This window comes from Trichechus manatus, unplaced genomic scaffold (genome assembly GCF_000243295.1).
Source record: "Trichechus manatus latirostris isolate Lorelei unplaced genomic scaffold, TriManLat1.0 scaffold00126, whole genome shotgun sequence".
Taxonomy (NCBI): Eukaryota; Metazoa; Chordata; class Mammalia; order Sirenia; family Trichechidae; genus Trichechus; species Trichechus manatus.
The window spans coordinates 1284811-1299805 of NW_004444062.1; the positions used below are offsets into that span (position 1 = coordinate 1284811).

The 14995-nt window shown below is 36.5% G+C and overlaps 1 protein-coding gene across 1 annotated transcript in view; it reads right to left on the minus strand.

Moving 5' to 3' along the window:
* The window catches only part of GRXCR1 (glutaredoxin and cysteine rich domain containing 1), a 168124-nt gene extending 159072 nt beyond the window's left edge, over window positions 1-9052 (minus strand). Inside the window, exon 1 of the mRNA XM_004384640.2 lies at window positions 8571-9052. Within this exon, the coding sequence (XP_004384697.1) occupies window positions 8571-8972 (402 nt within the window). The 5' untranslated portion in view covers window positions 8973-9052. The remainder of the gene's footprint in view (window positions 1-8570) is intronic.
* Window positions 9053-14995: the final 5943 nt, after the last annotated feature.

The following is a 14995-nucleotide window of genomic DNA, read 5'->3' on the forward strand; positions in this document are numbered from 1 at the left end:
GAATGAGAAAACTACCAAAAGAAAGTTTGTCTAGTCCTGCTGTTACGTTGCTTTTTTTAAGTTTGGAAACACCAGGTGTTAATTCCCAAATGATGGGGTAGCCATGTGCTGCCAGTAAGAGTTCATTAAGCAGTTTCATGTCATCTTGTGGAATCCTTAGGTTTCCTCAGCATGTTCTAAAGTCAGAGTTCAGACAGATTCATGGGATTAAGCTACAAGTAATTAAAACCAAGTTTCCATAAATTAAAATGTCATGATGATACAAGGGTTCTGATGAACAGGACAGAATGAGAGATGATGCTATTTAGCTGCTTACTGAACCAATTAGAGAAAGTTTCAATAAGATTCATAGGACATGGAAAAGTTGGTGCTCATGGTCAGAGTCTTGACTTCTACTCAAAAGATCAAGGTAAGAATCATTAATTATGCAGATTACCCACCAGTTCTTGGGCCTTGAGACAGAACCAAATTAGAAAGGTACCATGAGAAAGATAAGGAAGGGATCCAGTAAAGTAATGATCTAATAAGAGAAAGACTACAAGGAGAAAAATGTAAGCATTTGGAAAGTGAAGAATGAGTACCAGGGGTACTTTAAACTAACAAGAAACATGAAAAGAAGAATATTTAGGAGATGGGGAAGAAAGTCACGTTTTGTATCTGAATTCTGCCAGGAATTACTTTACACAACCATTCACGATGCACTACTGAATATTCAATGAAGGCGGGAATTGGGTTTTATTCCTCACATTGTCTAGCATAGTGTCAGCTACAGAGTAGATGTGCAATAAATGGTTATTAAAGGAAAGATTGAAGGAATGTTAAAAGATAACCCACAACAGAAAGAATGGAATGGAGCAAGCTAGCAACACTTAACCATGCAAATTCTATTCCTATCCAGTATAGGAAATCTTCAAACCCAAAAGAGATGGAAAAAAGGAGAATAACCACCATCTAAGAAAATTTCCAAGGCTGTAATCTTTACAGAAACAGACTGCCACAGCTTTCTCCCGTAGAGCAGCTGGTGGTTTCGAACCACCACCGACCTTCCAGTTAGCAGCTGTGCGCTTATCCACTGCGTCATCAGAGCTCCTTAAGAGAATTTCACTTAGTAGATTAACTCAATGAAAAGGCCTACTCAGTGTCAGAGGCCTAATGCTGTGACCCAGATTTGCAAAGGGATGGTATGTGGAATGTGGTCACAAGACTCTATGCAATGCTGTTGAGTCGATTCCAACTCATAGCGACTCTATAGGACAGAGTAGAACTGCCCCATAGGGTTTCCAGGCTGCAGTATTTATGGAAGCAGACTGTCACACATCTTTCTCCTGTAGACTGCTGGTGAGTTTGAACGCCAACCTTTTGGTTAGCATCTGGGCGCTTTAGTCACTGCACCACCAGGGCCCAATAAGGCTCTAAGGTCCATCAATTGTAAATTCCTTCAATTGTGTATAAATAATATGTCAGTAGTACCAACTCGTCTTTGATGCTTTTTTTTTTTTTCTTTTTGGATGACAAGTAGTGAAATTTTTTAGTGTAGTTGCTTGCATCAGTTGAAATTGTCTATCAAAAGTCCTAGGTATTCTTGCCTGCTTAATGATATCCAGAAGAACAATATTCCCATTAGTAGATACTTTCTTTAATATAATGTTACATAAGAATTTCCCTGGACAAATAAAGTTTTAAATCCTACAACTTGATGTTTCTTAGACAGAGGAGGCACTCCAATTATACTATTTGATTAACAGTGATACTACCTCACTGGGTTGCTGTTAGGAATAAATATGTCAATGCACATAAATGATGTGAACAGTCCTTGGCATACAGTAAGTACTTGTTGTTAGGTGCCGTTGAGTGGGTTCTGACTCACAGCGACCCTAGGTACAACAGAACAAAACACTGCCCAATCCTGTGCCATCCTCACAATCATTGCTATGTTTGAGCCCATTCCTGCCACCACTGTGGCATTCCATCTCACTGAAGGTCTTTCTTGTTTTTGCTGACACTCCACCTTTCCAAACACAATGTCCTTCTTCAGGGACTGGTCCCTCCTAATAACATGTTCAAAGTACGTAACAAGAAGTCTTGCCATCCTCGCTTCTAAGGAGCACTCTGGCTGTACTTCTTCCAATACAGAGTTGCTTGTTCTTCTGGCGGTCCATGGTATAGTCAATATTCTTTGCCAACACCGCAATTCAAAGGCATTAATTCTTCTTTGATCTTCTTTATTCATTGTCCAGCTTTCTCATGCACATGAGGAGATTGAAAATACCATGGCTTGAGTCAGGCGCACCTTAGTCCTCAAAGTGACATCTTTGCTTTTTAACACTTTAAAGAGATCTTACGCAGCAGCTTTGCCCAGTGCAATAAATTGTTTGGTTTATTGACTACTGTTTCCATGGGCATTGATTGTGGATCCAAGTAGAATGAAATCCTTGACAACTTCAATATTTTCTCCATACTTAATTATCATTAGCTGTTATTAATGTTGTTGTTTTCAGATGGGCCCAAATAAACCACTGAGACCCAAGAGTCATCAGGAGTATCACCTTGTTTTCACTAGAATGTTATTCTATTATCAGAGCAAGATTCGGTGAACCAGAGATGGATGATAAGTGCTGCCAGAAACTTCATTAACTCCATCTATCCTAAAGTTACTGAACAAAGCTAAGCAGCAGTCTTCCTTGAGGTAACCAAGCCATCCCCTTCCACTGTCAGCTCTTGCAATTTCATTAAACAATTCAATCAAATGCTGTCATAGAAAAAATGGTTTGCTATAAATTTAAAAATATAACAATTTAAAACTGAAATTCAAGCCGTCTCCTAGGTGAAGTTCGAAGTTCAATAACTGATAAATTCAAAGTCTGCTAATCAAATACTGATGCTTTAAAAAAATTATACCATGTCATGATATATTTAATCATATAAATATTCATATTTCTCATTATAACATTTCAAAATGTAAAATTTGGAGTTTTTACATAAATTATTATACTTTTAAAAATTAACACACCCAAAATAGCAAAAGGCAGAGTTCCTATATTATTAGCTTTGGGCAAGACATTTCATTTCTCTGTCATTCAGTTGTCTAAGAACAGGCATTATAATAATTTTCCTGCTTAACAAAATTTTAAATACAGTTAGGTAAAACAATGCATGCAAAAGTCCTTTTCAAACTGGAAAATTTTCTTCAAAAGCATTTTATTTTCATTTTAATTAATTTTAAAATGTTGTAATGCTTATATATACCCCCACATTAGCCAAAGATAAATGTGTAAATACATGGATGGAGTTATACTTTCGAGTTCTTAGAAAGAAGCCACCAAAATATAGTATGTATGGTAATTATTATCCTTCTTTGCATCTATTTTTCTCTAATACAATAATTCTAAATTTGGAGGAGAGGGAATTCAAATTATGGAAATTATAGCATAAGTGTCTAACAGAATATACTTACAAAGTTTGAGGGTAAGGTCAAGAAAAGATCACTGTCTGAAATTTAATCATGTAGGGATAAATTAACAAAAATAAACCAAAAGAACTACCTTAATTATCTGCATCATTGACTCAACCTATAAGACTCTGGAAATACATTGCTGCTAAGGGCAAGATGTATTTCAAATGTAATCATGAAAACGGACTGATGAGAGCTATAAACTATACAGTGGTTTTGTAATTTGTCTTGCATGAGAAATCAGTAACTAATTTTAAAAGAAAAAAATAAAACGTTTTCTAAATTTTTCGAGCAATAAGGAGCAAAATAATTCATCTAGACAGAAATATCCTTATTGCAGAATTTCTTAAAGTGTAGTAAAACAGAACTGATAAGATTCCTGGACCTCTTCCCAAACCAACCAACTGATAAATTAGGATACCAATAGGAAACGTGTCTGTCAGAATACCCTTTACTCATTAATGGCTCAGGAAAGACCTTCCTAGTGATCTAACTTGATGATCAGAAGAACAAATCATAGATCAACACCAATCTTCTTAGTTTTCCTCACTAACACTGAAGACTTAAATAATATTAAAGCCTTTTTTAAATAACCCAGGGAACTGTATGTATTTCCCTTCTGTGCTCTAGGATAGTGTCTTAGTCATCTAGTGCTGCTGTAACAGAAATACCACAAGTGGATGGCTTTAATAAACAGAAATTTATTCTCTCCCAGTCTAGGAGGCTAGAAGTCCAAATTCAGGGCTGCAGCTCCAGGGGAAGGCTTTCTTTCTCTGTCGGCTCTGGAGGAAGGTCCTTGCCATCAGTCTTCCCTTGGTCTGGGAGCATCTCAGCGCAGGAACCTCAGGTCCAAAGGACTCACTCTGCTCCTGGCGCTGCTTTCTTGGTGGTATAAGGTCCCCATGTCTCTCTGCTTACTTTTCTCTTTTATGTCTCAAAAGAGATTGGCTTAAGACACTATCTAATCTTGTAGATCTCATCAGTATAACTGCCGGTAATCCATCTCATTAAAGTCATAATGATAGGATTTACAACACATAGGGAAATAACCTCAGATGACAAAATGGTAGACGATTATACTATACTGGGAATCATGACCTAGCCAAGTTGACAGATATTTTGGGGAAACACAATTCAATCCATGACAGACAGTAATTCTCAAACTTTAGTGTCTGTAAGAACAACTTAGCCAGTTTCTAGTAAATGCATATTTCCAGGCTCAACTAGATTCTTCATTCTAGGTTTTCAAGATTTCCAAATTGGCCTCTTAAACATTGTAACTTGTCATTTCTGGGGGAGATGGTAAATTCAAGTATCTGGATCTGCAGATCCAAAATCAAGACCAGTTTGTGGCTCCTTTAGTGATTTATGAAGGTATTGCACTCTACAAAGCCCACCTGATCAACCAAGCGACCTTTCTTTCTTTGTCTCATTTTTTTCATCACTACCCTTAACAACCCTGATTAATACTGCATGTCTTCAATTACCCAGAATTGTACTGGTTAAATTAACAAATAAAATGGAAATTGATTCTAGTATCCCTTTTTGAACAACTTTCTAAATATGTACTGCTAAGGAGTGAAATGTTTTAGCAAATAATTTTAATGGCTACTCTCTGCACAGTTGAAATTTTTGAAGTGCACCTGCCAAAGTTTTATGAGACAGGGACAGAATGGGAAACTAATAGAGACGAAGTAAAGTGATTTACAGGGTCTTCAAAAGATTTTTTTTTTTTCCATTTAGGGTTTCCTCTCAAGTTTCAAGTTGAGAGCTATAAGATTTTATAACTTAAAACAGGAAGAAAGACTGCACTGTTTCTTCAATCACAGCTTCTTGCTTCAATAAAATTGGCTATGAATTTGAACCTTAATCAAATATCCAAGAGACAACTTCCCACTTTTTCTCCCTGGGAGATATTGCTATGTTACAGTTTCTTCCCAAACGATATGGAAAAAAATACAGAGATGAAGAATGTGGTGGTTAAGGTTCTGTGCAAATTAGTCAGGCCATGATTCTCAGTGATTTGGCAGTTATGTAATGATGCAGTTATCCTCCATTTTGTGATATAATGTAATCACTTCCATGATGTGATCTGATGTGATCAGCCTATCAGTTGTAAGGGGAGTTTCCTTGGGGGTATGGCCTGCATCCAATATATATGGATGTTCTGCCAAAGTTCGATGGCTTTTGCTCACTCTGAATCCTGCATCCAGCTCATCATTCATTATCTACTCTCTGGTTCTTGGGACTTGAGCCAGCAGCTTGCCATATTGCCTGCTGATCTTAGGATTCATCGGCCTCTGCAACCTGTGAGCCAGCAGCCTACCGTCTGTCCTGTTGATCTTGGATTTGTCAGCCCCTGGGTCAGGCGAGGCCTCTAGCTTGATACCTGACCCACAGACTTGAGACTTGCCAGTCTCTGCAACAGTGTGAGCCACTTCCATGAGATAAATCTCTTTCTTTCTCTTTCTCTATCTCTCTCTATATATGTATGTATATAAATACACTTCACTGGTTTTGCTCCTCTAGAGAACCCAGCCTAAGTCAGCAAGGAGAAATTCACACTTGTACCCACATACACACACATACCCCTCCGTAAGTGGCATCCAAGTCAGCTCCATATAATGCTGTGTAGGTTGTATTACACAACTCCAAGGGGTGCCATTCACTCAGACAACAACGTGAATGGAGCCCCCTAGAATAATGCAAATATCAGCCCTAATCCAAGTACAGAAGCTCCTTTAAGTTTTGCTTTCTGCTGGAGAATTCAGAGGACATTCACATGATAATGACGATTGATGATGACCATGTCTTGGTTATCTAGTGTGACTGTAACAGAAATACCACAAGTGGATGGCTTTAACAAGCAGAAATTTATTCCCAGTCTAGGAGGCTAGAAGTCTGAATTCAGGGTACCAGCTCCAGGGGAAGGCTTTCTCTCTCTGTTGGCTCTGGAAGAAGGTCCTTGTCACCAGTCTTCCTCTGGTCTAGGAGTGTCTCAGGACAGGAATCTCAGGTCCAAAAGATGTGCTCTGCTCCCAGCACTGTTTTCTTAGTGGTAGGAGGTCCCCATGTCTCTCTGCTCACTTCTCTCTTTTATATCTCAAAAGAGATTGGCTGAAGATACAATCCAATCTTGTAGATTGAGTCCTGCCTCATTAACATAACTGCCATTAATCCCATTTTATCATCATAGAGAAGGATTACAACACATAGGAAAATCACATCAGATGACAAAATGGTGGACAATCACAAAATACTGGGAATCACTGCCTAGCTAATTTGACAGATTTTTGGGGCGACATAATTCAATCCATAATAACCAAAATTGGTACGTACTTACAATATGCCTATCACTTTACCCACATTATAAAGAAGGACGAAGTGAAAAACCTTAAAAATACCAAAGAGCTTGAAGGGACTTTGCTAGTAACTATTATTGCCCTTTCAAAGCAGAGGATAAATGGATAATAATAACGACAATTTTTTTCTTCAAAAAGAGATTGAGAGAATTATGCATAGAAAAACTATGCAAGTAAATATTGTAACTTAATCTAGTATTAATATTTTGACTTTGGAATTTGTTCAATTGTTATGGGTTTATAGCACTACCAGGGTAAAAGCATAGGGAGGAGAATAGTTTTTCTCTTGTAGGTTTTGAAGATTTAAAATATTTACTTATAAATGATAGCTTTTCAGGAGGTATAAATAAACAAATTTGAATCAAACAAAATACTAAAAACTAGTATAGTAGTTTCATGAACAACTCTCCAAATCATGAAGAAATTTAAATAATGATAACGTAAGCTAATTACAATGAATACAGACATTTTAAAGTTTAATTGACACAAAGAGCTTCGGTGTACATCTGAGCAATAATAATTTCTGCACCACGTGAAACTCAGACGCCACTAAGGTTATCTTAGCAAAATAGTCATAACTCTAGAAATCTATACAAGATTGTTTCCACCTTATGAAAACATAGTCATCAGTTTCTAGTTTTGCTTCTGAAACCCCCTTCCAATCTGTAAAATTCTTTTTTTTATAAGTTGTATATAGGAGAAGAACCTTTAGTCTTAACTGTTTTTAACCTTTAACAAAAACTTGAATCTGTTTTATTTAAAAATCTCATGATGTGATCTTTTCACACACTTACTTTAAAATAAAAAAGTCAAGTGCATTTTGTTAAAATCCCCTCTCTCCATAATTCCCCAATCCTTATACAATGTAGAGGCATTGAGTAATTCATCATAAGAGATCATTTATTTAAATATTGAGAATAAGATAAAACAGTATTACAATGAAAAATATTGGTGTGCTACCTTAATGATAGTGATTATGAATTGCATTCCTGAAATAATGATGCCTGTTTTTAACAGCAAATCATTTTTCCAGTCCTTTCAGGCATTTTTAAAATTTGTTTTGACATTAGATCATTGCCAAAGGCCCCAACACCTAAATAATATATTCCTATATTACTGAGCAGAATCTATCATATCATGAAGGGTAATTACTATAAAATCTGGAACTCTTTCTGTGCATTTATAGACAAATAGTTTTTTCAAGTCTTGCTATAGAGCTCTTATGGGCAAATTAATGGAGAAAAGACCTCAGCCAAATCTGCAACCTTCTCAGTAATGCGAGGAAGTCAAAATTAACCTTTATAACTTCATAAGATTCCAACTGAATCCAACCCCACTGAATGTAAATACTCAATGGTTTCTGGTTTAAATATCTATAGAAGTGATAATAAACGCTAAAATGGTGTTTTAAGGATGATAAGCTGCAAATTAACTTTTCAGTTTTGCTCAAAGGTTTTGTAGACTATAGTTCTGTCTTCTCTCTTGGCTAAGAAATTGATATACTATCTTAGTCATTGCACATCGGAAAGTTAAATGGTAGAAATTTGGCTTTGAGAAGTCGGTCTAGTTTGCTAAGTGTAATGACCCTGTTTTTAATCCTGCCTGATGGGACAGTATCTTGGATGGGGGAGTGGAGCCCTAACTCATGAAGTATGTAGGACTCATGAAGAAGAGAGGCTTGCTCTAAACTGGAGAAGAGAAAGGTGCTCAGGTGAGTTAGGAGCAAAGCTCAAGAAGAGGAAAATGCAATGACTTACCTGCATCACCTTGGTCAAATTGTTAAATAGAGCTTGGCCAGCACTCACTTTGTATTTGACACCTCTGACTGTGCCATTTTTGCTTAAAATGTTGACTCTTCTTGTACCAAAGCCCTTCTCGCTGGCAGCCCTTGCTAACACCAGCAAGTTATCCTGGTCATTCTCATGCTTGTCGCTTTCTGATCCTATGTGGCCATTTTGCTGTCCATCAGGCTCACTTAGTCCATCTATCCCACAGATACTGGCACACTCAGAGTCCAGAGAGCCTGAAGGCTGACCATCATCATACACCTCCTTCAGAACTCGCCCACTGTGAGATGATGCGATCCGAAATCGGACTCTGCGTGGCCTGTCATTTTCCGGCTTCATCTCCCGTTTTAACATGGTCACATCTACCCACATGAACAGTTTACATCACTCTGGATCCGTTGTTATCGTACTAGTCCACTGGCCACATAACAATGTCAGAACTCAATCCTAGTGACAGCAGCACTCATATGAAGCTAACATCGAAAGGAAAGAAGATTCTCAAGAACTAACAGTGCATCTCTGCTATTAATAATGAATGTGTGTGTGTGCTATGGTTACCTTTAAATTAAAACCTGCAAACTGATCCTAGCCTTTAAATATTAAATGGCCATGGTGGACTCTTTAACAGGACAAGTGCAAGAAAGTGGCATGCAATGAAACAGAAAATAAGTATGGGGCAAGGAAATGACAGACTTGAAGTTTGAAGCCAATGGTGAGTGTCAAAAAGGATCTTAGCAGCAGGAACATGTCTTTGGTTCATCTTCCAGGGTAGAGGCCAAAGGTAAAATGTGGAGTCAAAATTCAGTGCGTAAGATAGTCTCCTCACAGTGTGTATTTCTTCTGCTTTTCTCTTTTTCTTTTTTATTATGGTAAGTGTGTATGTATGTATATATATATATATATATATATATATATATATATGCATATGTATATAAAACAAAAGATTTGCTTTTTCAACATTTTTACATGTACAATTCAATGCCATTAATTATATTCATCTTGTTGTGCAACCATGAGCACTATCCATTTCCAAATTGTCCACAAGCTCATTAACACAAGCTCAGTGTCCCCTAAGTAGTGAATCCCCCTTTCACTTTCAATAGAAGCTCTCTTAAAAGGGCAGTGAACATGTTACACGTCTGCATGGAATTATCAATATCATCCGTCAAGTCAATTCCGACTCATAGCTGTCAATAATAGTTCTTATTAAATCATCAGTTAGTAAATCTACATTGTATAAGATGACTTTTCCACCTACAGCTTCATGCTCAAGTAGTTTTGCTAAAGAATAACTTTTTAACAGACTGTGAAGAGATAGAGCTTTTGCTTTCCCACTTCTGCTAATGGAAAACACTGTTTCCTTTAGTAAAGGCAAAGGGTTTGGAAAGGAAACGTATGGAACAGCGAGGGAAGAATGGAAAATCCTCCAAGCCAGCCAAATCAGCCAAACAATCCAGGTGATCAGAGTTGATAAATATATCCAAATCACCCATGCATAGAGAAAGGTCCTCCTTATGCTCTGCTGAAGTGTATTTTCTATCACTTTGGCGAGCACCCGAGGAACCTGTTAAGATATACAGCCATCTTGAAACTTATACTGTACTGAGTATCCCAAGCTGTCTGCATCTGAAAGGGGAGGATAAGCAGCTGACCATCACACTGCACTGCAAGTGTTTTAATGCTTATTACTTTTTATCTGATTATGGACTTAAGTTATATTTATTTCAGAAAATGCAGGAAAAGTTGAAAATAAAAATCACAGATAATTTCACTAGGGATGTTAATAATGTATTTTCTTCCAGTGTGTATGGCAGAGACTGACTAGATACTCACAAAACTACATGTCCCAAGTTTCTTGCATTTAAGGCAAAAGAGAGCAAGTGCCTAATTTTTGCCAGTGGATTGTGAACAAAAGTGATGTGTCTTTGATAGAGCAAAGCAGTTAAGAAAGAGAATGCCCTGTCCTTGCTAGTTCTCTTCCCTCCCCACAGTCCATTAGACAGCTGGATGAATCCAGAGCAATCTTGAAGCAATATACTGAGAAAGTCACAATCACAGAGGAAGCCCACACCCACTATGAACTTGCATTGGACTATATTGTGAATAAGAAGTAAACCTTTATTGTGTTAAGCAATAGAGGTTAAAATTTAGTACTTGTTTATTAAAGCAGCTAACATTTACTTAATCTAACTAATATGCTCTCATATATAAAATTGCACTGCAACTATTTAGATTCTTGTTTTTTCCATCCAATATTACATAGTGAGCAATTTCCTATACCATTATTCCTCAAAAAACATGAATATGATGTTTATATTTAAAGTCCTTTTAATAATTGTACCATATTTTATTAAATATCAACTACTATAATAATGCTGTACTGAACATTCTTGTTCATAAATCTGTATACATATGTCTGATTAGTTCTATAGTATAATTTTTTGGGGGGGAGGTAAAATTGATGAGGCAAGAATTTGGAAATTTTTAAAACTCCTGATGCAAACTGCCAATTGTGTTGAAGAAAAAATGTATAATTTATGCATCTGCTAGTGTGAGTGTCTGTTTTATTGCACCCTTGCCAATGTTGAGTGTAACCAATTTTTAATATTTTTTTATTTTGCTAAGTTGAAAAGCAGTGTTTCACTGTTATTATAGTTTCCCAACTTTAAGCACTACTGATGACTTTTATTATAAATATTTATTTCATATAGAATTCTAACTTAAGAGAGAGACAGAGAAGAAGGAAAATCCCTAGCTAATAGCTAATCAAATTGGGAAGTCAATAAATAAAGAACTCTATTTAATGCCATAAAAGAAACCAAAAATCCATTGCCATCAAGTTGATGTCAACTCATAGTGACCCTATAGGACAGAGTAGAACTGCCCCATAGGGTTTCCAGGGAGTGGCTGTTAGACTGGAACTGCTTATCTTTTGGTTAGCAGCTGAGCTCTTAACCACTGGGCTACCAGGGCTCCCTTAAAAGAAAAGGAGGTGGAAAAACAGAGAGGGATATAGAGACTGATTTATCACCAAAGGGAAATATATCAAATATATCTAAATGGCAATATAAAGTTACTTTAATTCAGTGAAGTAAACGAGTATATAGTCAAAGTACATATAACAAGAGAACTTAAACGAGGAAATACTTATTCAGGCAAAAGGAAAATAATAATGCAATTTTATGTTCAGAATGCATGTTTATGCACGTAGAGAGGGCATGGGCTTCTCTCGATTATTTTTTATTTTTGTTTTTATCCTGAGCTCCCCATTTAATCTTCTCCAGCTCCATCTTTGTGGTCTTTTGAGTTGGAGGCAGTGTGTTGTATCATTAGCAAGATTGTAATGTCAAAGAAACTAGGTTTAAATCCCAGTATACCTATTGCCATCGAATCTATTCAGGCTCATGGTGACTCCATTTGTTATAGAGTAGAACTGCTCCATAGAGTTTTCTTGGCTGTAATCGTTATGAAAGCAGATCACCAAGCCTTTCTTCTGTGGCGTCGCTGCATTGGTTTGAACTGCCAGCCATTAGGTCAGCAGCTGATTGCAAGTCACTTGTACCACCCAGGTGCCAGTATACCATGGTAGAATGTTCTTTTCACCACCTAAATCTTGAGTTTCCCCATCAGTATAATGAAGACAAGGGATCCCTGGTAGGTTCAATGTTTAAAGCATTCGGCTACTAACTGAAAGGTCAGCAGTTCAAACTCACCAGCTGCTCCACAAGAGAAAGATGTGGCAGTCTGCTTCCGTTAAAATTACAGCCTTGGAAACCCTATGAGGCAGCTCTACTCTGTCCTTTAAAATGCTTATGAGTTGAAATCAACTCGATGGCAATGGGTTGGTTTATGATGGAGACAACAATATCTCCCTCAGAGAGTTGTGTTTGCAAAATACCTAGAACATATACTCATTTAATGTGTTTGTTATGGGTCCTCTGGATGAAAATGACTAATTTAAGCTTAACTAACAGCACACAACAACAACACAAAGCAAGACAAAGACGACACAAGATCACAGTCAATGAATATATTTCAGCAGAAAGAGAATTTATTAGAAGGACTAATAATGTTGAACTAAGTTAACTAAGTTAAATATATATAGAATGACTAATAATGTTGTATTTTTAACAAGTTAAATATATTTATATAATGTGTATATATCTGAATCTATACACACATACATATGTATATACTATGTTATATAATATTTTTAAATGACAAGACCAGTTAAGAGTCATCTCTCTTTCAAGGATGGACTATTCTCCAGTAAACTAGAAACTTACCTTCTATAAGTATAAGGAAGTGTCTGCTAGAGTGAGAAGCTACATGAACCCACCATTCTATTTGCCTTGATGTGTAATATGCCCATGATAATTATAATTTGCACATTTATCTTAAGCTAAAATAAAAAGTTGTTCTTTTCACTTGCTAAATCTTTGCAATTCTTCATTCTTTCAGGCAATGAATATTTCACAGTATCTATTGCGTGCCACTCAGAAATAAAATATTATGGTAAACACAACCAAAACCAAACCAAACTCATTGCCATCAGCTGTAAATCTTTATGGACGCAGAGTGCCCCTGTGGGTTTGAACTGCTGACCTTTCGGCTAGCAATCAAGCACTTAACCACTTGGGCCACCAAGGCGCCTTTGGTAAATACAAAGATGTATAAAATAATGATCCATGCTTTCCTGTCTAATTGGTAACATAATGCTTAATTAAACAAAATAGCTATAGTTCAATGTAGTATATTTTAAGCACATATAGGATGCCCCTTACTTGAGATAATGGAATTTCTACTCATCTCTTGATGCACATTGAATGGTATCCCCAGAAAGGATATGTTGAAGCCCTATCCCCTTGTACCTGTGAACGTGACCTTGTTTGGAAATAAAGTCTTTGAAAAATGTTATCAGTTAGCATGAGGTCATACCAGAGTAGGGTGTGTTCTAATACAATCTGAGCGATGTTTTTATAAAAAGAGGAGAACAAACAGAGAAATACACAAGGGGAAGACAGCCATATAAAGACACATCTACAAGCCAAGGAACACCAACGGCTACCAGAAACTGAAAGAGACAAGAAAAGATCTTCTCTTATAGTCTTTAGAGAGAAATGGTCCTGCCGACACCCTGAATTTGAGCTCAGGCCTCCAGAATTATAAGACAGTAAATTTTTGTTGTTTAAAGTCACCAACTTTGTGGTATTTTGTTTAAAGTTACCCACTTCGTGGTACTTTTTTTACCACAGCCCTAGGAAACTAATAAAACACTATTCTTAATACTCTCTACCTTTATTCTGTTCACAATTTTTTCCTAGCTTCTCAATATCAATATAGCAACTTCTCACCACTCCATTTGTCACCTTTCTCCCAGTATAATTTTATCACCCCCTACATTTTAATTGCTTTGCTAGCTGAACCTTCTTCCTTCACCAAGAATGTCCTTCTCTTCCTTCAGTTGTACTCTTGTAATCATGCATTCATTTAGCAACATTTATTGAGCACCTGCTAAATGGCAGACACTTGCTGAGTCTATGCAGGTAAGCAAAATAGACATGATCTAAAGAGGGTTCACAGATAATATACAACAAGCAAATGAAGATATTAATAAAAAAAATTAGAAACACTGCCAAGGGAAAGAAGAGGATTAATGAGAAACAATAAAAGGAGGGAGCCTACTTTAGACTAAATGATCACAGGAAACCTCTCTGACAAGGAAGCATTAAGCTAGGATATACTAAAATTAGACATTAAGCTAGGATATAGTGAAATTAGAAAACTGAACATTTAAAGATTTAAGAGGTGGGCAGGAGTAGTTGGAGATAATTCCTTAGCTGAAGTAGCATGTGCAAAAGTCCCGAGGCAGAAAACCACTGAGTTGTTCAAAGAACTAAAAAAAAAAAAGGCAAAGCAGCTGAAGAAGAGTGATTACAATTCCCGTTCTAAAAATCAGAACTTTTCTTTCCTTGCCTAATTTTAATTTATGCAACCCCTCAAAACATGAAACATAAAACTTGTAAACACTATTAACAGTACAAAAATATTTCAAGTATTGATAGTTTTGATATCAATAGACAATTAAGTCAAAATAAATTCTAAATTGCAGAAGCTGGATAGAAGGTAGAATGATACGTCAAGTGAACTAGAACTACTTTGAAAAATACTATTAAAGATTAGTTCAAACATAAAAAATACCCCTTCTCTAATTCCCAGTAGAAATAGTAACCTAGCAGCTAAGACCTCTAGGTCTGGTTATTTCTTTTTGCTATTACCAGTTTGTTTGGTTTTTTTAAAATTAGAACATCTAATTATTTCTTTATTTGTAGAGCAAATAAGACAGCAAAATATTCTTTACTCGTCCTTTGTTCAAAATGTTGCCCCACACACTA